We start from the raw sequence: 25,800 nt of genomic DNA, 5'->3' as shown, positions 1-25,800 counted from the left end.
TGGAAGCTTCTGGGAGAGGCATTTTTGGTTTCATTTGTCTTTGCTTTAGAAGTTTACCTGAATAGAAATGCTTTTTTATTTCAGTTTTATTTTAAATTCCATGTAACCTCATTTCAGTAATTGTTTTAGTGACTTCTAATAAGATTTTAACGACTAATTTGCCTAACTTTAAGTTGTACAAACTATTTTGTAATAGTGAAAGCATCATTCCCATTTTACACACACAACCCAAAGCATGTTCTCTCCTTGGGTTGTGTGTGTAACTTCATTCCATAAATACGGTATGGGGAAACAAGCAACAGAAACACTCAACTTGACCCTGAGTAGAGGGAAAATTCATCGAGAGTGGGGCAGTTGTTACTTTATTAGTTTGTTGACTTTTTTTCTGGTTAGAATTAGTAGAGCTGTCAATCGTCAGGAATTGTCCGGCATCTCAGCTCCATGACTTTAGGGTGGGCAGGAAGAGTCGTCCTGTGAGCACGATGGAGTCAGACAGCACTCTGCAGGATGGGAATGGGAAATCTTAGTGGACTTTGCGGAGAATGTCTACATTTTAGATCTTTAATTAAATTCGTTTACGTTGAGACTCATAACTTAAGAGTAGCCTCGGAAGATAGAACATTTCCGCCCTTCCCTTATAGGTTCGGTGCCTTCGTGCAGGGAGTTGAGATGATGAAACTGGGCAGGTTGAGGAGCTGGGGCACCGCGTCCAGAGAACCCAGGGATACTGCTGCAATGTTGCGGCTTGCACACGACCACCCAAGGAGCCGAGGTCTGAGCTTTCCCGCGCTCATCCTGCTTGACGTCCTCAGCTCGCGGGGCTCAGGGGCGGTCAAGCAGTGGGGGCTGCGACGGGATTCGCGGAGCGCCGGGAGCGCGAGGCAGCAAACGCCCGAGGAGCTGGAGCCCCGGTGGAGGGTACGCCCCACCTGCACCGAGGGCCTAGCGTTTCCGGGCTCTCGGGAGGGTGACGGGCAGGTGACTCGGTCCGCAGACCTGGGACTTTACCTCTTTATAGCAGCACGTCAGTCCCCGCCGCGCCAGGCCCGAGGCTCCCGGGCGTCACCACCACCCAATCCCAGCTGCGAAGTCGCCGCGCCCCGGGGCCCGACTAGGTCGAGGTGAGCCCGACCTTCAAAGCGCCCCAAGGAAGGCAAGCTCGGGACCCCCAACCCCATCCTAGCCTGCCCCAGACGTCCTGCATCATCACGCAAAAGTTAACCTACCGGTCAGTACACCCAATTTGCCTAAGGCTAAATGGCAATCTAATAGTCATCTGTAGATGGCTTCGTACTTTAACTTGCATTACCTCATTTGATCTTTAAAGACAACTGCTCATTAAGAGGCTTTAGCGCCACAATAAAGTCCTGCCATTTCCAGGTTCTAAGATTTTTTTAAGATTAATCTTTAATACGAGACCCTGAAAAACTTCACCTTACTTAAAGATAACATAATGCAGTTATTTTAAATTGACCCGTTAACTATTTAATCTGAATGTGAAGGGGATATTTATTTGTAGCTTTGAACATTCCACTTAAAGTTCTAAAAAGCTTTCGCTTGTTGAAATAACAGGACATTTCCGGAACACTCAAACGTGCAGACAATTTGGAAAGAGATGGAGGTAGAAAAAGGAGAGAAGGAAGCAAGGGTGAAGGGAATGGAAGAGGCCCGGAAGTAAGGGTTCAGCTAGCTGGCAGATGTCCTTCAGAGCACACCACCTGTTAGAGGGAATCCAGCTGTCTTAATTTTTCCATCGGGATTTCTGTTTAGGCGTTTTCAAAACAACACTTTAAACATTAATATTCAATGTTTTGAACAGTTACATGTTGTGAAAAAAGCCAAGTCAAAACGGAATTATTTTATAGACACACTCATGATAGCTTAAAACAAAACTGTATCAAAACTAAAGATCTGAGAAAATACAGGTTCTGTAGAAGTGTGGGCTTTGGGTACCTAAGAAACTATACACAGTTAAGACATTTATATGGGCTTTGGAATTTGCAGTACTTGATTTAGGTGGCAATATACATTTTAAATATTTGGAAGATAAATTAGAGAAATTTAACAGAAGGCATTATCAGTTTAATGTTATTGTGAAGGTAGCATATAATGGTTGTGTTGTTAATTCCCAGTGGAGACTCTTTGTCTTAACAATAAAGGACCCTGCTCTATTCACCCATCACTAGCAAGCAATGAACTCAATAGCTTCAAAATACCTTCCTATTTAAGGCTAAGGTGGGATTTCCCCCCCTCCCCCACATCTACTATTATTAACCCATGTGCCTTAGTTGAATATTAAAGCAAAACTGTCCTAAGTCAAAAGGTCAAAGAGAAATCTTATTTTACAATCTTAGGCTAGAATGGAAAGAAGGAAACAAAGCAGCAAGTCTTTATATGTGTGTCTACATTTGTTGTGGTAATCAAAGGAAAATGCATATGGAAGTGCTGTGTGTGAACTCCAAGCATAAATTTAAGGAATTATAGTGTGCTTAGTAGCAAGGCAAAAAATGAGTACAAATTGGAATCTATTATGAAATAATGCAAAAAATATGCTAAGGAGCATAGTCTATTTAGCTATGAATTAAACTTTTCTTAAATTTTTTTTTAAAAAGTCCTTAAAACTGGAGCAGGCGTCTAACATGAAATTTGTAAAATGTAAATAATTTATTCTCACAAAGATTTTATAGTTCGTCAAATCAGTAGCTGACAAACATATGGATTGGTTGGGTTATGAGCATATACTCTTAACATCTACTTTTTCACTGATTTTCTTTTGACATATAATTGTAGAAATGAATTGTTTTCTGAAAAACTGATTTAAAAACCCAGCATGTTTGGCCAAGATTTTCAAAGTTGAAATACTGTAAAAGAATAAGAACACAAGAAACCAGAGTTTTAAGGGTTTTTTTTTTACTAAAGTCCAGAAATTTCCATAAGACAAGTACATTCATGAAATGTTTCCAAAGAAATATTGAACAATACACTCTAGTTGGCTGAGGGTTTCAGCTCAAGAGTTCATACCTAATTCTTGTGCATTAAAAATCAGCATGGATCTTAGATGATCTAGAATACACTGTGTTTTGAAATCCACAGCTGGTTTGATTTTTAACCATAATGAAAAACCAGTATTCCTATTCCATCAAAGTGTTTTACAAGCAATAATAAATTCAGATCCACTGTATTATGCAACACACATCTTTGGAAAGCAACATAAAACAGTGAGATCAGATCAGTAGAAATATACACAGTTAAAAGAAATACACAAAGTACTATAGTTTTCTTAAAAACTACTACTTGAGAAAGAAATCTTTCCACAAATAGCATAAAATTGTAAAATGATGAAAGGATTTGGGAAATCTTTACAAAAGCCTAATTCCAACTGTATCTTCCTGAGGGTGGTGGCAAAGGGTATTTTCTTCCTTCTCTGGGGTATCCCTGAAAATAAGCAAAGGAAAGAGTTTATTTTCTGGATTAACACCCCTGAAAGAAATTAATTTTACATCTCTATGGGAAAACACACTATAAAGAAGGTTACTATGTCTTAAAGCTGTATCACATGGACCATTTCCATAAATACATAGATGCTTTCGATCTGCAGCTTTATACAAAACTTGTTGCAAAATGGGACATTAGCACAACTGCTATTACTGACAACTAACCAGCCTTAACAAGCAATTAAGAAATTCCTTAAAATACATACAAATGAACTATAGTTAGGTGTTTTGTGTAAAACACTTGTGGGTTTCAAATGTCTCTACTGCCCTCAGCAGTAATTCAATCCTTATTGTAATAAGGTACCCAACATCATCTTTAGACACATTACACTAGGAAAGTGAGTTTGCTTAACCAAGGCAGAGCTTGCTAAGTCAGTAAAGGTCTACTTAACTATTAATTTTAGGGATTTTTTTTGTTTGTTTATCTATAAATAGTAGAACATTAAGTAACACATTAGGTTATTACATAATCAATTACTGGTAACATTCACAACATATTCTAGTATGCTTGCAAATAACATTTCTGTACAACATAAGAGAAATGTAACACTTCTTCCATCATAATACCCTTTCTAGGCCTCCGGGATTCTGAAATGGATCCTGTCCCTGCCCCATGTTATCACTCAGAGCAGATTAGTAGTTTAAATTATACTATGAATGTGTACATCCTTCAAGGACACAATGTAGGCTAAGGCCTTGTTTAGTCATATAAACTTCACTAAAAATATGTGAAGTCATAATTATATTGTTTTTAACAATGAACTGCTACAATAGTGCTTCAAAAATTGTGATTTATTAAAAATCAGTGGAAAAGATACTGAGAAAAAGAAACATATTTCTAAAAGGTCCTAAAAGAATTATATTTGTAATATATTGATAATAAATTTACCAATTGGTTTTTATCCCCTAAGTGAATAAGAATTTCACCTCCTGTAACAGCAGAGAGCTCCTTCAAAGGGAAGATATCTTCTCTAAAGGAGGCAGGAAAGAGGATGAACTGAGGTCAGAAATACCGAAGTCCCCAGCTCTGCTGCCAAACTGCAAGTGTTTTAGGGTTTTAGTTCTTGACTGTGAAAATGAGGTGACTGAACTAAACAATCTCCAAGATGTCTTCTAGTTATAAGTGTGTCCTCATTTCAATAATACTCATTATTTAGATTGCCTCATATCATCAACTCTAGTGGCATAAACAGTCTTAATCTGATAAGAGTTCTTGGGTTGATAGTATTCAAAGCAAAATTCTAAAAGAATTTTCAGTTCTACAAGAACTGATTCTAATGAACTGTAACAAAATTCAGAAGACAATTAAGATGATTATTTTCTTGTGAACAGACTTGTATGGAAATGTAAAAAATTTTTTTCTTAGCTGTCAGAATAAGGAGGGGACACACAGCAAGAACTTGAGTTACAAAAATCATTAATAATATTCCAAGCACTACAAAAGGCCTGCAGGCAACACCAGGTAAGCAATTTAAAACCAGTTAATAGCACGACAGGTGCCTAACTCCAGGAACACCACACACTCTGACTCACAGCATTCAGATCCTGTTCTCTGGCAAGGATTTGATTAAAGAGCATGTAAATACTGAACAGGGTGTCAAATGACTGGGGGACAAATAGAATGAAGCAAACAAGCCTCAGTCTTAAATATTGCTTAAACTGGATGCTATAAAGAGAAGGAATGAAGCTTACATCTACTAAATCTGTCTAGGAATTATTATACTCACTCAATGTACAGCTGTTTAAATTTGGTAGAAAAATATGTGGAAACTTTTTTGATGGAGAGATATCAGATGAATCAAGACAGGAGACTTCCAAGATGAATAAAGCTAACAACTGAAAAAGTAGTTTCCTGCCTTCAGCTTCTAGGAAATTACCATCTATTATGAGAGATCTACTTCGTATTAAAAAGCAATATCCTTAAAGGATTAACAATGTGTTTTGGTGACTGACCACATTCGTGCTAAATACCACTCTGACTGCTGTTATTTGGGCTTTTGGTCTGGAAATTCTTCAGCATCTTCAAGGTATATAACCTATTTAGTGAGGCAGATATTCACCCTATGGATATACATTTTTAACGAGGGACTGATGTTCAGCTGAGCTACTTATCAATAGCTTATCCAGAAATATTTTTAAGAAGTATGGAGTCCTGAGAGGCATGGCTAAGTACAAAGTGAGCAGCCCATAGCGCCTTACCTGTCTCCCTCCACGATCATCACGTCTGGGTGGATACCCGCCGGGTCCGGCTAGCATCTGGTACTGGTTTGGCTGGAAGGCTGCATTTTGGGTTTGGAGCATCCGGTTCCAAGGCAACAGAGGTTCAGCCCCAACGCCTCTGTGGAAAAGCATCATGTATGCATTATAAGTCAGGCATGTTATACAGCCGAAAGCCTAAAACTGGAAGGTATCAACTCAATTTAAGGACAATCCAATTTTGCTGCATTTGTCATAAGGGATATATAGTATCTGAGTGGCCTTTATGTCCCACATATCCAGCATAACCTATTTCATGACCTATGAGCATTTATTTAAAATGGTGTTTAAAATGCAATTGTTTTAGAAAGGTCTGACTTAAAAAAATATTTTGTTCATTTTTCAACTGCAAAATTCCTTTTTACTCACATAAAGATTTAGACCCAAGACCTCCAAGTTGCCTACATTTAAGATACTATCCAAAGAGTAAACATGTACAAAACAGGAGAATAAGGTTTTATTTTTAAAAATGTCCAGACTCTTTCTTGGAGTCCATTCTTTCTAGTTAATTGCAGGTTGCAAATGAATTCTTACTGCTGAGTATTTTGAATCTAGGGTAGGGGACTTGGCTGTTTTTTCCCATCCATTATTCTGCTCAATATGTCAGAAGGTCTGATCGAAAAGAAACCTTTTCAAGTTCTATTGATGCAGCTTTCAATTGACCACGGTGACCTAGCAACATGAGCACTAATTGGCATGGGCTGACTGGCATTTGGTGTACAGTTTACATGGGAACACAGATTCAACAGCTATTATAACCCAGTTTGCCAGCCTAGATTACTAGTCAAAAGAAATGTTTTAATTGTCTTCAAGTGCCTATTTTAACTTCGCAGATACAAAGCAACAGGTATGATGTATGGAAATCATAACGTAATTTAAAACTGTCACATAAACAATGTAGCAAAGATATACCTTCTAAAGGCAATCACCATTTAAGACATAACTCTCTCCTTGAGGCATTTTCCTCAACTTCCATTATACAACCGTCACTACAAATAATAAACAGAAAAAAATTCTCCAATATATTTTAACATTAGAAGCTTTGGGACTATTAAAAATGTTAGGGGGCATTACAATAAAACCTTAAATTTGATACAGCACTGACTAGCTGGTATTAGCTATATCTGTTATCGGCAAATGAATTTCATTTCCTAGGTCTTAGGGGGGGAAAAGCCCAAAGTTGGGCTCTCACTGGGTAATGCATTCTTCTCACAGCTATTCAAGCCTGAACCCATTCTCTCTACCTCTTCTCCCCCGCTCTCCTCCTTTCAGTTGGAGCTTGTTGTTTTTTGTGTTTTTTTTTCCCAAATACCAAAGATGATTATTTTTGTGTGATGGCTTGAAGAACAGCTCTCAGAAGAACTCTAGAAAGGCTAATGTTATTCTTCAGTTAATGGTGAAATTAGAGCTCTAATAATATAATTTGTTGTAAGTAAATCAATAATAAAAAAATAAATCTATATTTCAGAAAGAATATGCATATATTCAGAACTTTTAATTATTTTCTAGGCTCATTATTAATACAAACATATTTTAGTAGGAATGCCTCATCTGTTCAGCAATAGCATCTCCGTGCACAAAGTCAGTAATGGTCTCTTCTGGTCACTGCAGAGTGAGGGTTACGGTTTGTGCTGTGTGACCAAAGAGGCTCATCAAAACTGGGCCATTAATGCAAAACCCACATGACAACTGGGATCAATGTATTAACTGGGATTAATTTTTCTTTTCAATTTTACAGTGATAAAACACACTCAACGGAGTTATAGGAAAATCTGCTAAGTATGGATAATATACATTATAAATGTAATTTTACATTATTTTATGTTCTAAAAATAGGTTAGGAATAAAGCCACAGTTTAAAAGCACAAAGTTCTCCTTTTTGTTTGAAATTATTACTTAAAATGTTTTCAACAGATAATTTTCATTAAATAATTCAATTAAAATTAAATGGAACAAAGTAAGAGGGGCATGTACTCCCCCCCCCCCCCCCCCCCCGCCTTTACTGGCAGAAAGGCCTTTGTTTTCCACAAGTTGATCGTATTTCTATACTTATTATATTAATTTGTAAATGAAAACTGAAAGTTGCCTTGGAAAATACATTCTAAATCTGGGAAGGAGGCATTGAAATTAACACATTTTAATTTTTTAAAAATTACTAGCTATCGATTGAGGCAACTTATATGAGGCATTTGGCATCATGGATAGCAACAATATTCTTCAGTTTCTAAATTACTGTTTTGGAAAGTAGCTGGCAATATGAAGTAACTATTACCAATCTGATGTTTGTAATTTATACATATGGGAAATCAGAATTTTTAAAGCTTTTTCAAGACAACTGAGTGTAACATCCATAAGTTAAAAATGAAATAGCCATCCTGAATATGGCCAGAAAAGAGAAGCCTCCACTGGCAAGATCACAAATAATGGGGCAGAACTCAAGTGACGCAGAGAATTCAAATGTTGGACATCTGTGCATAACATTAATACTATTAACAGTAGGTTGTCTTTGTGTGGGGAGGCAAGGGGTAGGTGTTCCTGTTGTATTTTTCAGTGAAATAAATATACGAATTATAAATACTATCTCAAAGTAGGAAATAATTCAAGAAACCAGTGTAATTTAGAAAAAAGGTACGCTCAAAATTTTCTTTTCTATAGGATTCTCAACCAATCATTCAAAATTGTACAGTAATACCTGGTTCTAGTAAGAATTCTACTACTTACTTTTTGTGACATCTCAGCAAAATCAAAGTGACTATGAGTTTATATTTCCTCCTCTATGTTTCATAAGGTCGGAATGGTTAGAATGAAAAGTGTACAGAAATGAGTGAGGTACTATATTTTCTAATAGGCGAATGGAGAAATTTAGGATGGCTGAATTCAAACTTTGTTTTCTTTATGAATAAATGGTGTATTTCTTAAATGACCATGATTTAAGACGTATGACAGAATTCTATTATGCACACATTGAACTTTTGTTTTAAGGTGTGATTTTAGATTTCTAAAACTAAACCAAAAATGTCCCACAAAACTTGTCCCTAATTGGCTGGGTTCACAAAGTCAGCCAAGATAATACCAATACTTGGCCAGGGCAGAAGAACAAAGAAACGATGGACATCAGGACAATGGTGATGATCTTGGGAAAACTTTTAATGTGTAGAGGGAAGGAAAGCTATTGGGAAAGAAAGAGTGCCCCCGAAGTGGAAGTAGATCCTTTATGTCCTTTGAAGTCCCTTTGGCTTTACTATAATGTTATGCTCCAAGTATTCTGATGAGTTCTGTTTGAGTGAAAGTTTCTTAGTAAAGAATGATATAGACGCAAAACCTTAGTTAAGCTACTGAACTTCTGTGTGCCTCAGTTTCCTCATCTGTAAAATAAACATCTACTTTAAAGGGTTGCTAGAAGAAATAAATGAAGTTATGTTTGTAAAAGCATGTTAGCACAGTGCTGACGCTTTGTAAGCAAATAATAAATGTTAGCCATCATTAATAATATGGGAAAGAAGAAAGCAACACAGTGGGGAAACCAAGTCTTAAAATCAAACTTGACAAAAGTAATACAGAAAGACAGTTATTTAAAAAAGAGATCAGCTCTAATGTGATAATACGTAACTTAGAAAAAAATCTACCCTTTACTCATTTAATTTCTGTTTGGAAATGGTGCTACTCTGATGATGTTGAAGGGGTACATAGAGTGTGCCTTGAGTACTTATACTGAAAACAAAACAAATACAGACATTATCAGTTGTCAAATGCAGCCTGTACTAAGTAGCTGATACTATTAATAAATAACTGAATAACATGATTTCTTTTATCTTTTTGAAGAAAATAATGAAGTCTTGGAGTTTCTAAAGAAAGTTTTCTTAAACGGAAACAGCATTTATAACTGTTCATAACAACACTTTATTCATTTCAGATGTTAACAGATCAGAGTGCTAAAACACCAGAGGAGAGGGGACAAAAGAGATTAGAACTGGGAAGGCAAAGTAGGAAGCCTTACTATGATGGATGGGGCTTAATTCATTTTAGCACTAACCGAGGTTGGCAAAACCAGCATGAAGCGATAGATTTTAAAGCTACCCTTTAAAAAATTATTCTACAGAAGTTAATACAATTATTCATAACATGTCTAGCTGTCTTGTTGTGCGGAGACCACCTGACTTAGAAGCACACAACTTATCAATGAAAGAACACATGTCAAACATCCCTTGTTATTAAACCATGTCACATTCTTCCTAGTCCATGGTACTTATTAGACTGCAGATCCCATAATCCTCTTCTGAGTCCCTTCTGCATTTAATTCAGTTCAGTCTTAAGTAGTTAAAGAAACTGTTTTCAGTGGCAACTAATAACTACTGACCTACAGTGACACTGCCCTACAATAGGCTTGTCAGCTCTGAAAAAGTTGTACTAAAGAAGCTGATTAGGACTTCAAGAGGTTTGTAGCAAGAATCAATGGTTGGTCTGTATTAATGCTGTGTTGCCCCCACAGAAATGATGAAAGTGGAACACCATTAGTTATGCCTCATTAAGCTGCACAACCCTTCTAAAAAGAAATTTGTTTAGCCTTACCAAAACCTTGTACAATTTTAAGTTCTCTGTGTTGTATTTTTCAGGGCACCTCAAAAGCTTCAATAAAATAAAGGCCAAGAACCAAGAAAAGTAGGAAAGTATATAAACATGAGCCTTTTACTTCAACATGTTAACCATCTATTTTCCAGGCACAAGAGACACTGTTTAGAGGAGAGAGGAGAGAAAGTATATTTCAAACCATGGAGAAAACCCACACCTCAAATGTTGATGTGGAAAAATATTTAAAAGTGATGTTTATTTTATTATTACCTGTCAAATCTTTGCTGTTGGAAAAGGGGAGGAGGACCTCGCCAAGAATCCTGGGGCCTCATATCTGGAAAATAAACAGGAGATTTAAAAAAGTAATCACTACTCAGGCTATCCACATATTTTATAATTAAAACTTCTTGAAAAAATATTGAGAGAATATAAGCTAAATAAACTAGCATAATTATACATACTGGAAATGTACAAAGATACAAAACCAAGAGGGTCAGTAAATTTGTTCATTATTTTTCCTTTGGTAACAAGTTTTACAGCCTTGATCATTAAACTCACACATTTCTCTCTCTCTCAGGTATGTATGTATGTTATGCATGTATGTACATACGTATGTATGTACATGTGTATGTATGTGTGTAAAGGTATATATACTTTTTACATTTATGTTTTAAAATGCTGCGCAAAAGGAAGGGATTTAGTTTTTTCATACATACAAACTAAATGTACAGTAACGTTAATAGAAATCCTCAAATTTTTTCCCTAAACATGTAAGGAAAAGAACCCTAACTTACCTAGCTATTGTAACAAAAAGCAGAGAGCACCAGGGAGATGAGTTAATAAAGGGACTCCTCCCACTTTTCTATTGTTTTCTGATAGTCAAACCTCTTCCCCTAATACAAAACTGAACTAGTAACATCTAACTATAAGAAACAATTAAATGGTTGATTCTCCTCTATATAAGCAGGATTAAAGGAACACCCCACACCAGTCAGCAGGGTGTTTAGTATAGCTCAGTAGGTTGGTATCAACCAACTGACACTCTGGTCTCCAGTCTTGTAGTCACCTCAGCCACCTTCGGCAGGGTCTGTGTGTGACCTAATTAAAACAGCTGGTTCTAGGAGTTGTCTAATGAATTCACTGTGTGAGGACAGTAACCTCCAGACTCCTGAGACCTAAGGACAATAAGGCTTACCATAATGTATTCAGGCTCACATTTTAATGGAAACACAAACTAGAAACACGCTTTTCAAAATTACTTTCTTAAAGGAAAGCAGGAATGAAAGCTTATCTCTGGTTAGAAACCAAAAAATGAAATCTAGGTTTACTTAAAATTAAGAGGAAAAAAGGTGGAACTGTGCTTTAAAAAGCCCCAGTGGGCCGAGTGGCTTGTCATTTAAGAGTTGGCTTGGGAGTGTGAGCTCTGAGCTGCCGGTTCGGATCCCACATGGGCCAGTGATGCTGCCCTCTACAGCTAAGATGGTGAACAACAGCTCAACCTGGAGCTGGGCTGCTGTGAGCCGCTGGCGTCGGCTGCAGCCCCTATTGCAGTGGGTTGCCATAAGCTACCGTGAGTGGCTGGCAGCCAGCGTGAGTGGCCGGCAGCCGGAATGAGCTGCCGTGAGCCGCCACACAATGGCCGGTGAGCGATCTGTCTCAGCCGGGAAGAGTGCAATAATCACAATACCAACATGGGCCAGTGAAGTGACGTCCTCCACAACTAGACTGAAGAACAACAGGACAGCAACTTGTCTGTTCCCCTTCCCCGATTCCCCAATGCTGTTCCCTCCCCCAATCCCCCAATAAAATCTTAAAAAAAAGAAGCCCCAGCAAAGGAGAACATGGAACAAGTACAGTACCTGGCTGCTCACAATGGTTCCAGAGTGAAAAAAACTGGCTACTTCCGCCCCTGGCTTCCTCCCACCTCAACACTGGTGACAATCCAGACTGAAGAAATCTTCTAAATAGATAAGTTACCTCTGGGTGAGCAGCCATGAAGCACAGCGTCTGCAGCTACCATAGCCCTTTGCCCCTTGGTCCCTGGTAGCCAAACCCACGAGATACCTCTCTTGGAAAGAAACAGGGAAGCCTTCAACACTGTTAATTCCAAGAATTCTATTTTGAACTGAAAGAAAGGTGGCATCTCCAATTGATTTAAGTCCCTTCCAAACTAGTGCAACCAAACTGATGAAAAATGCTGAGGGAAATTTCGTGGTGGTCATCAGATACTCAAAACCTGAATGGAAACTAATCACCAAAAAATCCACAGAAAACAGAGCTAGAAGGATCACTAGTCTAGGTCCAGAATAACTTCTGAATCCCTACTACAGACTGTACACTATCAAAAAATCATAATTACAGGAGGTAAAACCAGAAATTCTTAGAAAACAGTCATCATTTCATCTGTGTGATTTTTATGGAAAACCTCAAGGTACACTTACCTTAATACACACTTTATGATTTTTCAATGAGTTACCATTTACGAGAAAGCAATACATTGACAAGTAAAATCAACATTTGGGTTATTTTTTCTGATCATTACTTTGTTAAACTTGAAGTTCATTGGTCTATTCAGATATTGCACCAAAATTAGGTTAGTGAAACTTGTTAAAGCGTTCCCAGAATTATTCTGTTTCTTACATATGTAAAATTAGCTAATACAACAAAAGTAAAAAGAATACAGTGAATTTCATTCAGACTCCTGTCTAGCTCTGTACTTCACATGTCCCAGAATCATTGTGGTCACCCTGGAAACATGCCCTCTTTTACCATTAAGGCTTAATTCTGTGATTCTGGTTCAATGGTCTCTTTATATATGGTATCATCAAAGAATACATATTCTTCCATACAGAAGCTTCCACACAGGATCCCTTATAAATTTAAATTGAATGAAGATACTAAAAAAAATGCACCTGCATTAAGAAAAGGCTTCAGAAGTGCTTATGTTAATGTTTTATGAAAAATAAATGCATATATATATATATATGTATATATATATATATATACATGTATATGTATGTGTGTGTGTATATATATATATATATATATATATTAGCTGAGCCATCCTGGCTTGTATATTTTATTCTAGGAATAATACAAGTACAAGGAATGTTATCACCATCAGGAATACATGTTCATTACATTCAAATATACTACATGTTAAGTTAAGCACACCAGTATTTCTAAGTAAAATTGGAATGTAAAGGTAATTAAGTATAAATGCTTTTTTTGGAGAGGGGGAGCCCTTCAATAGGTCTACCTATACACCTATAAGTGCCTAGAAAAATGACAAAAGTTCCTCTTCCATTATTCTAATAGACTAGGTATTTCCCGCTCTATTTTGCTGCTTCTATTTCTCACCTCTAGAACATTTTTTTTCATATAAATAAACTCAGCACATACAAAAATCATACTTTTGTTAAAACCTAACCAAATTTTGCAAGACTTAAAAACTGTGTCAAACAATTACTAAAACATCTCTTGCTTTCAATCCAAAAAAGAAAAATAGAAAGGATCAAAGACCAACTTCAAGGCTACCTTTAAACAAATCTCTTCATGTGGCTCTGAGCAAAACATATACAGCCCTTAAGTATTCATAAAGCAGAAATATTTCCTGGCTGATAAGTAATGAAGTAGAAGGTAAAACAAACTTATTATCATTCATTTGAATGGCTCTAATAGAAGATCCATTTGAGAGGGAGAAAAAAAGAATTCTGAGTTAGTAAATTGCACTTCAGTAATGTACAAGTGAGAGAAGAAAAATGAGTTAATTTTTCCTTTGGTCTTTGAAAACTTATCTCTTTTATAGAGCTCTAAGGCCACACAAACCAAGTCTTCGCCAATTAACTCGTCAAATGACAAGTTACCTAATCAGCATGGTAATCACAGAAAAGATTCCATGTTTACTAATTGCACTAATCAAAAATCACTTTTCAAATGCAGCTAATTAAGAAGTTCACTGACTGAAATTAAGAGAAGTGGCATATCAGGTTCTCCAGGTTGTAGAAATGAAATGCTTTATTCACACTGACTACTCAGGGCTGCACTTGACTCCAAGAAGTTATCAGTAACTGGACAATTACTCATCAGCCAAATACTGACACACTAAAGACAAATCAAAGACCAACAGTAAGAAATACCTACAGCAGATACTTAACAGAGTTTGCAGTTTGACCAAATGGCCTTTCTTGAGTATAGTTTTGCAGCACCACATGAAGGAAATAGCTATGATACTAAAAATACTTTAAGAGATTGATAACATGGTTTAGATGTTTATTTTACTAAAATGAACTATTTCTGATTAAATTTTAAGTTCAAAGTTCTATAAAAAGGAAATCGATCTTTTTATCATTTAATACTCTCATAGTATTTACAGTGCGTCAAGCACTGTTTCAAGTGCTTGATAACTTAAACTCATTTATTGTGAATATTCTGTGAGATGGATGTTGTCTGTACCATTTTAGAAATGAGGAAACAGGAGTACTGACAAAACCTGCCTAAAGTCACAAGGCTATTAAGGGGCAGAGTTAAAGCCACAGGATAGGATAAGTTCTCTTCACCACTCCCCACTACACTATACTATTCCAAGTTTCACATGTACTTGTGCTGTTGGTTGAGGTGACTCTTCATGTTATTTTATTTCAGAAGGACCAGAGGAGAACCACCTCCTCAACCAAGAGGCTCAGAAGTTTTGGGTTTTTCAAGAAGCAGTTTAGGGATTTGGAATTTTTCATCATTTCGAAAGTTCAGAATTAACATTACACATATCTAATTAAAAGAAGGAAAAATAAACGTAATGAACACATGCACTTTGGTAGTAAGCATCTTGACAAACATGGACTCATGAAGAGAAAATAAGGAAAGGTCTTGGTTAAAATAACTGAAATCACTGCTCTTTTAAAAAGGGTAATACTACCATAAAAGATTCAGTATTCAAAAAATATACAAATATAAGGGATCAGATAAAAATTACAATAGAATTCAGACAGAGATATGATGAATGAATGGATGGATGACAGACTGAACTATGTATAAAGATTATCGGGGAAAACATCACAGAACATGGGATTTCCTTTTTTGATAGTTGGCAGCCATTTATCTGGGCTTATCATACAACTGTGACCATTTACTATCCGGCAATGACCATTCTAGATTAGGTCAATTTTTTATCCAACACATCTCTCACAAAGGTTATCAGGGAATAATTTGTGATATGACATGGATGCCTTCCAGGAAGTCCAACCTCACAATCCCAAGCTTTCCTAAGTTCTCTTATAACCAAGTGTAATTAAAACTCATTACTCTATCCAAATCCTTCTTGAACTTTACATCTCTGGCTTATATGCAGATACTTCTCAATTTTCTCTCTCTAACCATCTTCCCTCTCCAGCAACTATCATACCCATTTTACTAACTCCTGACAAATGAGTCAAATGTCTTCAGCACTTCAACCTCCATCAAAGTCACACTCATATTCTTCCATTGTCCTTCATCCTCCTGGGCTTCCAAATTCTCTTAAAGGCCTCATTAGTCACCCAGGTGTCCACAGTGCACACTTGAGCCTCATCTTGAATCTTCTCTCTCCCTCACTGACCACATTCAATTATGCAGCCCTTCAGTTTCTGCTCTCCCATTTTCTTCACTTTGAATCTACTTTGCCACAAATCACTTTGAACCTTCATTATCTCTTCCTAACTAGAATCACCACCAAGACTTTTCCATAGCCAACACAATTGTGGTTCTAGAAAAAAGATGTAACTATGCACTCCTCTGCTTTAAAAAGCTCTTACAAACGAAGAGAAAGGCTCACATACAAATTAATAAATCAGCAAGAGACAGAAACTTTATGAAAGAAAAACTGGTTAATAAAAATATGATCAGGCAGCAATTTAAAAAAATCATAACTTAAAATAAAAATACATTCTTCCTTGCTTATCAAGTTAGAAAGAACTTTTAAAAAATGGTAACACCTGGTATTGGTGGGAGCTGGGATATTAGAAATTCTCATCTGCTGCTATAAGTATAAATTGGTATGCTTTTACCTGGAGGTCAGTGATATTAACCAAAAGTCCATTCAATATATCTTTTCATCCAGCAATACCATTTGTAGAAATTTAGTTTATAATTAAGAAAGAAATCTATTTTAAAAGGTTATTAGACAAAGCATATGTGTTTAAAAATTAAGCAACATACTCATAAATTATCCATGACTATATAATTAAAAAGAATTGAAATCAGAAAACATTATGAACTGAATGACAATGAACATATGACACATAACAAGAGGAATGTATGACATAAAGCTAGTTATTAGAGAAAATTTACAGTAATCAAGTGCACATATTAGATAAGAAAGACTGAAAATAAATTACCTAAGTCTTCATCTCCAAAATTTATAAAAAAAGAACACCAATTTAATTCCAAGAAACTAGAAGGGAAGAATGAAGACAAAAGCAGAAAGCAACAGAAAACAAGAAAGAAAAAATAAACGTTCTTAAATGGGGGTGGGTGATGGGTGGTGGGTGGGTGGAGAGGTGGGGAACAACCACAAAGCTAAAAGTTAATTCAATGAAAAAACTAACAAAAAAACTAAACCAACAAAATTAAACAGGCCCTAATAACACTAATCAAGAAAAGAGGGACAGCATACATGACCAATACCAGGAATTAACTTTAAAGTCTTACAGTCATTAAAAAGATATTAAGAGTGTATCATGAGACAAAGGAGGCAAGAATATACAATGGGGTAAAGACAGCCACTTCAAAAAATAGTGTTGGGAAAACTGGACAGGCACATGCAAAAAATGAAACTGGACCACCTTCTTACACCATATATAAAAATAAACTCAAAATGGATTAAAGTCTTAAATGTAAGACCTGAAACCATGAAACTCCTAGAAGAAAACATAGGCAGTAAACTTTTTTTTTTTTTTAAAGATTTTTATTGGGGAATTGGGGGATGGGAACAGCGCTGGGGAATTGGGGGAAGGGAACAGACAAGTTGCTGTCCTTTTGTTCTTTAGTCTAGCTGTGGAGGACGTTGCTTCACTGGCCCAAGTTGGCACCATCATTGCACTCTTCCTGGGCGAGGCAGATCAGTCACTGGCTTCTGGGCGGCCGCTCATGCTGGCTGCTGGCTACACACGGTAGCCCATGGCAACCCACTGCAGCAGGGGCTGCAGCCTACGCTGTTGCCATCGCCGGGGACTCACAACAGCCCAGCTCCAGGTTGAGCTGTTCTTCAGCATCTTAGCTGTTGAGGGCAGTGTCACTGGCCCTAATATGTGGGATCCGAACCGGGTCCCTCTGGCGTCCTAAGCCAGCTCTTAACCAATGCGCCACTTGGCCGGCCCAGCAGTAAAACTCTTTGACACTGAACTTAACAATATTTTTTTGGATATGACTCCCTGGGCAAGGGAAACAAAAGAAAAAATAAACAAATGGGACTACATCAAACAAAAAAGTTTTTACATGGTTAAAGAGACCATCAACAAAATGAAAAGACAACCTATTGAACGGGGGGAAGCTATTTTCCAATGATACATAACAATAAGGGGTTAGTATCCAAAATATATAAGGAACTCATACAGCTTAACTTCAAAAACAAAAGCAATCCAATTAAATCATACACAGAGGGCCTGAATAAATATTTCTCCAAAGAGGACATATAGATGGCCAACAGACACATGAAATGACGCTCAACGTCATAAATCATCAGGGAAATGCAAACCAAAACCACAATGAATATCACCTCTCACCTGTCAGAATGGCTATTATCAATGAATCAATAAACAAGCGTTGGCGAGGATGTGGAGAAAGAGAAGCAGCACATACGGTTGGTAGGATTGTTAAATTGGTGCAGCCTCTATGGAAAACAGTATTTAACATCCTCAAAACATTAAAAATAGAACTACCATGTATCCTAGCAATTCCACTGCTGGGTATTCATTTGAAGAAATCTAAAATACTAATTTGAAGTCAAGATGGCAGAGTAGGTCAATGCTGTGCTCGCCTCCTGCCATGACCACCACATCAAAATTACAACTAAATCATAGAACCACCACCCTTGAGAACCATATGAAGACTAGCTGAACAGAACTCCTATAATTAAGGATATAAAGAAAAGCCACACTGAGACTGGCAGGAGGGGTAGAGATGTTAAACAGCTGGTCCTACACGCGTGTGTGGCAGTTAAAAATTGGGAGGGAGAGCGAGCGGGCTGAGTGGCACGTTGGTTAAGAGTTGGCTTGGGATGCCAGCTGTGAGCAGCAGGGCCCCGGTTCGGATCCCACATGAGGGCCAGTGACACTGCGCCCTCTACAGCTAAGATGGTGAACAACAGCTCAACCTGGAGCTGGGCTGCTGTGAGTCACCAGCGACGGCGTAGGCTGCAGGGAGCCTGGCCGGCAGCTGGCCTGAGCTTTTGTGAGCCGCCATGAGCAGCCGTCCAATGGCTGGCGAGCAACTGCCTCAGCGGGGAAGAGCACAATGATAATACCAACATGGGCCAGTGAAGCGACGTCCTCCACAACAAGAAAGAAGAAGAAAAGGACAGCAACTTGTCTGTTCCCCTTCCCTGATTCACCAACGCTGCTCCCCTCCCCCAAGTCCCCAATAAATTCTTTAAAAAAAAAAAATCAGGAGGGATATCTCGGCTGTGGAGGTCCACCCTGAGGAGCAAGGGGTCCCAGCCCCACGCTAAACTCCACAACCTGGACCACCAGTACCAGGAAGGGGAGTCCCTACAACATTAGGCTCTGAAAATCTGTGAGGATTTCTGTCTATGTGAGTTAAGAGTGCTGCTGGAGTTGCAGTGTTCCTCATAAAGGGCCTGCGCACAGGCTTCCTTGCTGATGCTCACTCACTCACTGTGAGTTCTGGCGCAGCAGCTAAAAAAGCAGCAGGGACATACAAGGTGGAACTGAAGTATCTAACTTCAGGGCAAGAACTGGAAGGGTAGCTCTGGCCGGGAAAGAAATGCTGGCAGGCAGGTACAGGTGGGTGCCAATAGTAAGCCTCCAGCAAACTAGCTAAACACTGCTTACCACACTGCATAATTCCCTGAGAACCCGTCCACCCAACTTGCACACAGGCTCAAAGCTCTTTCAGTAGCCGTACTTCACTAGCAGTGAGCCCTGGCTCACATTCCTGACTTTCCTAAAAATCTCTGAAAGATCTATAAACTCCAAAGCAGCAGCTATGGGCCTCAGCATGCCCTATACTGCTTAGTAAGCGGTTGCCAACACTACTAGTGGCAGCCAGCCTCGTTTCTCAGCACAGCCAATCCCAGAAGCCTCCAAGCTCAGCACAGGCAGATACCAACCCTGGCCAGCACCAGAGCTCCTCCCAAGAGGTCCCAGAACCAACACACCCTGTGACTGGCTTCAGACCAAACCAGAACACCACCTTTAGCTCCACAAACAACACACCCAAATGGTGGACTCAATAAGCACTGGAGCCCCACTACAAAGAAGCCCAATCCGTGGGTTCAGCCCCTACTAACAGTTCATCTACTGCAGTCACAACCACTCCTCACAGTCAGTCAGCCTGAGGGTAAATCTCACTCACTGAAGCATCAACAGCAAATAAGGTTCAACTACAACAGGAAGGCACACACAATCCACACAAGGGACAACCCTGGACTTGGCTCAGGTGACCAGGGAGACTACATCACTGGCACCACAAGACACCTACTACATAAGCCACCCTGCCAAGACTAGGAGGAGTAGCAGCTTTACCTAATATATAGAAATAAACACAAGGATGCAGCCAAAATGAGGAGACAAAGAAACATGCTCAAAAACAGGACAAAACAGGACAAAAGTCCAGAAAAAGAAATAAACAAAAGAAAGGCAAGCAATCTATCAGATACATAGTTCAAAACAATGGTTATAAATATGCTCAATTAAATTAGGGGAAGGATAGATGAATTTAGTGAGAACTTACACAAAGATAGAAACCATAAAAAAGAACGAGTCAGAAATGAAGAATACAGTAACTGAAATAACAAATACATTAACTAGACAGAATCAATAGCAGATTAGATGAAGCAGAGGATTAAATCAGCGATTTGGAAGACAAGGTAGCATAAAACACCCACTCAGAACAGCAAAAATAATAAAAAACAATTAAAACATGAGGAGAGTTTAATGGATCTCTAGGATAATGGATCTCAAGTGCAATAATATTAGCTTCATAGGGGTACCAAATGGAGAAGAGAAAAAGCAAGGAACTGAAACCTATTTGAAAATAAAAAGACTGAAAACTTTCTTAACGTGGCGAAGGAAACAGACATACAAACCCAGGAAGTGCAGAGTCCCAAACAAGATGAACCCAAACAGGCCCACATCAAGACACATTATAATTAAAATAGCAAAAGTTAAAGACAAAGAGAGAATCCTCAAAGCAGCAAGAGAAGTGCAACTAGTAAATATAAGGGAGCTCCCATAAGACTGTCAGCTTATTTCTCAACAAAAATTTTGCAGGCCAGAAGGGAAAGGCAGGAAATATTCAAAGTGATGAAAAAGCTAGGACCTACAACCAAGATTACTCTACAAAGCAAGGCTATCATTCATAATTGAAAGACAGATAAAGAACTTCTCAGACAAGAAAAAGCTAAAGAAGTTCATCACTACCAAACCAGTATTACAAGAAATATTAAAGGGACTTCTTTAAGAAGAAAAAAAAAGACCATAAAATATGAACAATAAAATGGCAATGCCTACAAAGTGTGATCAAACAATATGGTGAATGTTTAAATTTAAAAAAAATTATTACAGTAAAAGGCACATTGTCATTAATCCCCCTCAAAATACTCCCCCCTCATGCACCTTATTCACCAGATCTGGCACTGTAAAACTTCTGGCTCTTCCCCAAAGTGAAAAATGATTCCAGATATACAGGAAGCCACAACAGTGTAACTAAAGACACTCACGGAAGAGGCCTTCCAGAACTGCGTCAGAAAGTGGCAAGAATGATGGGGTAGGTGTGTTCAAAGCGAGGGGTAGTATTCTCAGGGAGATTAATGGCAAAGTGTATTTTACTGTAATAATTTTTTAATTTAAACATTCACCATATTAACTGATCACACCTCACATATATAAGGACCAATAGTGCTATGTTATGCATCAATAGCTTTTCCAGGCTCTGCAGTCATCTAAACAAAATTATACAGACGCAGCACACTCCACTAAAAGACAAAAATAGGATTTCTTTTCATCAGTGGCACAGTTCTAGGTACTCATTGTTCTTCATGAATATCACCTAAAAATCGCTTTAAAAGACGAAAGAAAAAACCAAAACCCTTGGATTCATACAAAATCGACCGAGTGGAGGCAAGCAAAACTCAACCTAACTATTATTTTACCAAATCTATGGTGTTTGTATGGTAAGAGCTCCATGGAAGAAAGGAGATGCTAAGCAGCACTTCAAAGCTTCAGGTCACAACCAAAACACAGCATCATTTCAAACAGAAGCAGTAGCCAACACTGGCCACTTACATATGTTCAAGGATGCTGACATGACTATTTCATCATCTGCTCGCTCATGCAGGAAGAAGGGGAGATCAAGTACTGTACTTTGATTGTGATCAACTCAATTACCATGTTACAAAAATAGCAGGCTGTCTGAATAAAAAATAAGGCTCCTCTATCCAGCACCAGTTATCTTCAGTTCTTCACCACCAAGCCTACAAATGCTATCACCATATCCAAAGGACATAAGGGAGCGAAGAAACCACATCTGATGGATTAGCTGGGATCACCACATTGTTCAGGTTGAGCTATTCTGCAGCTGTGTGATTTTCTTATTTCTGGTGTTTGATCTAATCACAAGGATTTAGTTCTACATTACATCCACTCAAGGAATACGTGCACGTTTGTATAGAAATTCAAACTGAAGATGCATGACCCTTGACAGAGTGCATACTGTATTTAGTAGTGCAGTAGCTGTGTCAGTGTGAATTGCCTCTATGTCCTCATGCACCTCCAAGCTTTGGACAGGGTAACATCACAGACCATTTTATCCCTTTGGCTGCTGGCATTATCTGACTTCATTCTTCGTCTCCCCTCTCCCCTCCCCCAACCCCTTGCAATAAACTATAGCGTTTTAAGATTTTGTTTCTTCAGTTTTGATCACCTGAGGTTTGATTGGTCCAGTTCTAACAGGTTTGGTGGCTATGGTGAGTGCAGGGGATGGCTTTTCTTCTACTTTTTCCTAACAGACACCAGGAGTGTTGGTCAGCGTGTCAGGAGGTTTGCTTGAATCACTGTCCACTTTCTGGGCTTTGTCTCATCTGTTTGCTCTGCTGCTCTGTTCAGAGAAGAACTGTTGCATGGACTGAAGAACCTCTGCTCTCTGCTTTGCCAACACCTAGGAAGACCAAATGTCTTATGGCTGAGTCATCTTCTCAGCTCTCTTCTAGGGTGTAAGCTGTATCCTTCTCACAGTGGCAGGGGCTGACTGGAACTGCTTCTGATAAACAATGCTGTTCATTTTGCTGGACTGGCTGTTTGGACTTATGGAAGTAGCCTGGAAGGAGCTAAATATTGGTGTGGTGCTTCTACCACTGACTGAATGTCAATGCCACTTCCAAAGGCTTTTAGTTTCATTTCAGATATTTTCCCTGTGGTTGTGATCATGCTGTGCTGTGTTCCAGCAAGGATCAACCCTCTGAAAGGCTGGCTGACTTGTGTGGGATGACTCAGGCTCTGGGCCTGTGCTTGGGGGTGGTGTGTAATTTTCTATTTCTTGATATGGTTACTTGAGTATTCATTTTATAAAAGTTAATCAAACTGTACACTTAGGATTTGACACTTCATGTATGTTACACTTCAATAAAAAGTAGATGTAAAAATACATGTACAATAACCCAATTTCTAAAAATTGTATTTATGTACAAAAATGAAAGAAACACTGCTTATTTCAGGTTCATGGCATTATGGTGGTTTTCATTTCTAAGTTTTACTGTTACATGACACATTTTATTTAATTAACATGTACTAAACTTAACATACATTTTAAATGTCACTAAAAATATGAAAAAAGAAACCAGCCTCCCCATGTTTATAATCTGTTCCAATATATGATCCCAAACTAATTTTGTATCAGTTATTCTAAGCTTAATATGACCTGCCTTCTTACCCTGTACGTCAAACTCATTATTTTCTCTCAGCCCAGAGTATCCCAAATTCCCCCTTATTGGTTCAATTTAAATATCACATTTTTACTCACTTTCTTCTATAAACGTTTTTACCCCTCACATCCTCATCTCCTATGAAAAGATGTTAAACATAATTAGAGTGCCAGCACTAATCCTTAGGTGACTCAACATTTACAAGTCACCAGGCAGAGAGGGCAACTTGCTCTAAATCAATCCCTACTTTACATAATATATTTCCTATTTTTAATGACGTAATTAAAATAAAGACATTGTAACTGAAATAGTTTCTAATCAAAGTTTCTTTGTAAGTATAAAAAGTTATATATAATAAGAGCTATAACAATGGCAAATGAGGAGTTACTCAAACTAATAAAAGGGGAGAGAGGACCCCACTATTTGAAATAAAATGCCCAGACAAGAGTTGTCAGTTACCAAAGAAGGTAAACTAAAAACTATATAATTGTAGGACCCCTGAAGGCATGAATTCTTTACCTTTGGTATGACCTTGATAAATTAAAGAACTTTCTGACTTCTTTCTTTCTCTTACTGTTGGAGTAGGATCCCGCAGGCTGGAAGGGGGCCTCAAATAGAGTATTCGGATTTACATGAACCCCACACAGTGATTTTCTGGGAAAATCACTGGCTTTTACAGATTCTCACAGGGCCTATGATTCTCTAAAATTTAAGAACCACTGACCTAGGCAACATTTCCAAAAGTGTGGTTTGCATACCACAGGTGGTAGGTATTCAAGACGATTTTCTGGAGGCCCATGAAACATATGGACCATGAAACTTACCTTCATAATTATATTTATTTTTACGTATATTTGAAAAAATACAAGCACATCAAACCCATATTATAGTATTGCTATAATTTATAAGTTAAAAAAACGAATTTAGGGTAAAAAAACTTTCAAGGATTTAAGTAAGTAGCTGTCTGGGCAGTAAGTATCTGGATAGACTATGGTGGCAGGGGTCCCAGATACCAGGAAACACAAGATGGAAGGAAGATCCTTAACAGAAAGCACATGCTTTCATCTTTGCTACTCAAACCTCTTTTCAGACCTCTGAATGCAATAACTTCATAAATTCCTTATAACCACAATCTTGAGGAATAATGGCTAAACTAACCCACAGAGATTATACCTGACTCCAGCATTTTGCATCTCAATTATTCTTCCTATCCGGAAGCTGTGATATCATTATGGACAGAAGTAAATGTCCAAGAGCCATGAGAAAAAAGGAACTGATAAGAATGTGTCAATAAACAGCTTGCTTTAACAAGAATCTGGATGCGCTTTCACTGCTGGTAAAATCTCAGGGCATTAATAGCGCTTTCAAAGTGATTAGATCCTTCTGTTTTATGTGGTATGGCTGGATACATATTCCACATATACTGTATATACGGAAATACTCAGAAATGGTGTTTGCTAAACATTGGAGGAAAAGCAGATAAGTAAACTACTGCACCAAGCAGTTCTCCAAGAGGCCCATTAAACTCTCTGCCCTTTCTGTGCTGCACTAAATAGAATAAAACCGCAGAAGTCCATAGATTTCATGACTGAGTCAAATGATGCTCCATTCAATGTCATTAAGCCAGCTTCCAAGATGGCAGTATAGGACTTGCCCCTGGGAACCCCCATAGCTTGAACCCACTCCAGCTATAGCTCTAACATGCCTATCAAGGCAGCTCCAGAGTAGCTTGGACCCAAGACACCCCACGACCTGAGTCATCTCCAGCTCCAGCTCCAGCTGGCATGCCAAAGAAACTCAGCACATACAGTCTACAATGGGGAAGCTCCTACATAAGGCCACTTGTTCAAAACCAGGAGAGATTACTGTTTCACATGTTCATAAAAACAAATACAGAGAGACATCCAAAATGAGGATAAACAGAAATATGTTCCCAAGAAATGAACAGGAAAAAAAAAAACCCAGAAAAAGAACTAAATGAAACAGAGACAAACAATACCTGATAAAGACTAAAACAATGGTTATAAAGATGCTCAATGAACTTGGAGGAGAATAGATGAACTCATTGAAAACACAATAAAGAGAGAAAATATAAAAAGAACCAATCAGAACTGAATAGAGTAACTGAAATGAAAAATACACTAAAGGAAATCAATAGCAGATTAGATAAAAGCAGAAAAATGAGTCAGCAAACTGGAAGACAAGATAGTGGAAATCACCCAATCTGAACAGAAAAAAAAAAAGGGGGGGGGGGGGAGAAAAAGAGGACAGTTTAAGGGAACAACATCAAGCACACAAATATTTGAATCACATGGCTCCCAGAAGAAGAGAAAAACAGGGACAGAAAAC

General features: G+C 38.1%; 1 protein-coding gene across 1 annotated transcript in view; it reads right to left on the bottom strand.

Moving 5' to 3' along the window:
• Nucleotides 1-2,890: 2,890 nt before the first annotated feature.
• Nucleotides 2,891-25,800, bottom strand: part of XRN2 (5'-3' exoribonuclease 2) — a 99,448-nt gene continuing 76,538 nt past the window's right edge. The window contains exons 28-30 of the mRNA XM_019628173.1: nt 10,590-10,653; nt 5,694-5,832; nt 2,891-3,435 (exon numbers count right to left, since the gene is read on the bottom strand). Of these exons, the coding sequence (XP_019483718.1) occupies nt 3,370-3,435; nt 5,694-5,832; nt 10,590-10,653 (269 nt within the window). The 3' untranslated portion in view covers nt 2,891-3,369. The remainder of the gene's footprint in view (nt 3,436-5,693; nt 5,833-10,589; nt 10,654-25,800) is intronic.

Source organism: Hipposideros armiger, unplaced genomic scaffold (genome assembly GCF_001890085.2).
Source record: "Hipposideros armiger isolate ML-2016 unplaced genomic scaffold, ASM189008v1 scaffold_752, whole genome shotgun sequence".
NCBI lineage: Eukaryota > Metazoa > Chordata > Mammalia > Chiroptera > Hipposideridae > Hipposideros > Hipposideros armiger.
This window is presented reverse-complemented; position numbering and strand designations above follow the sequence as displayed.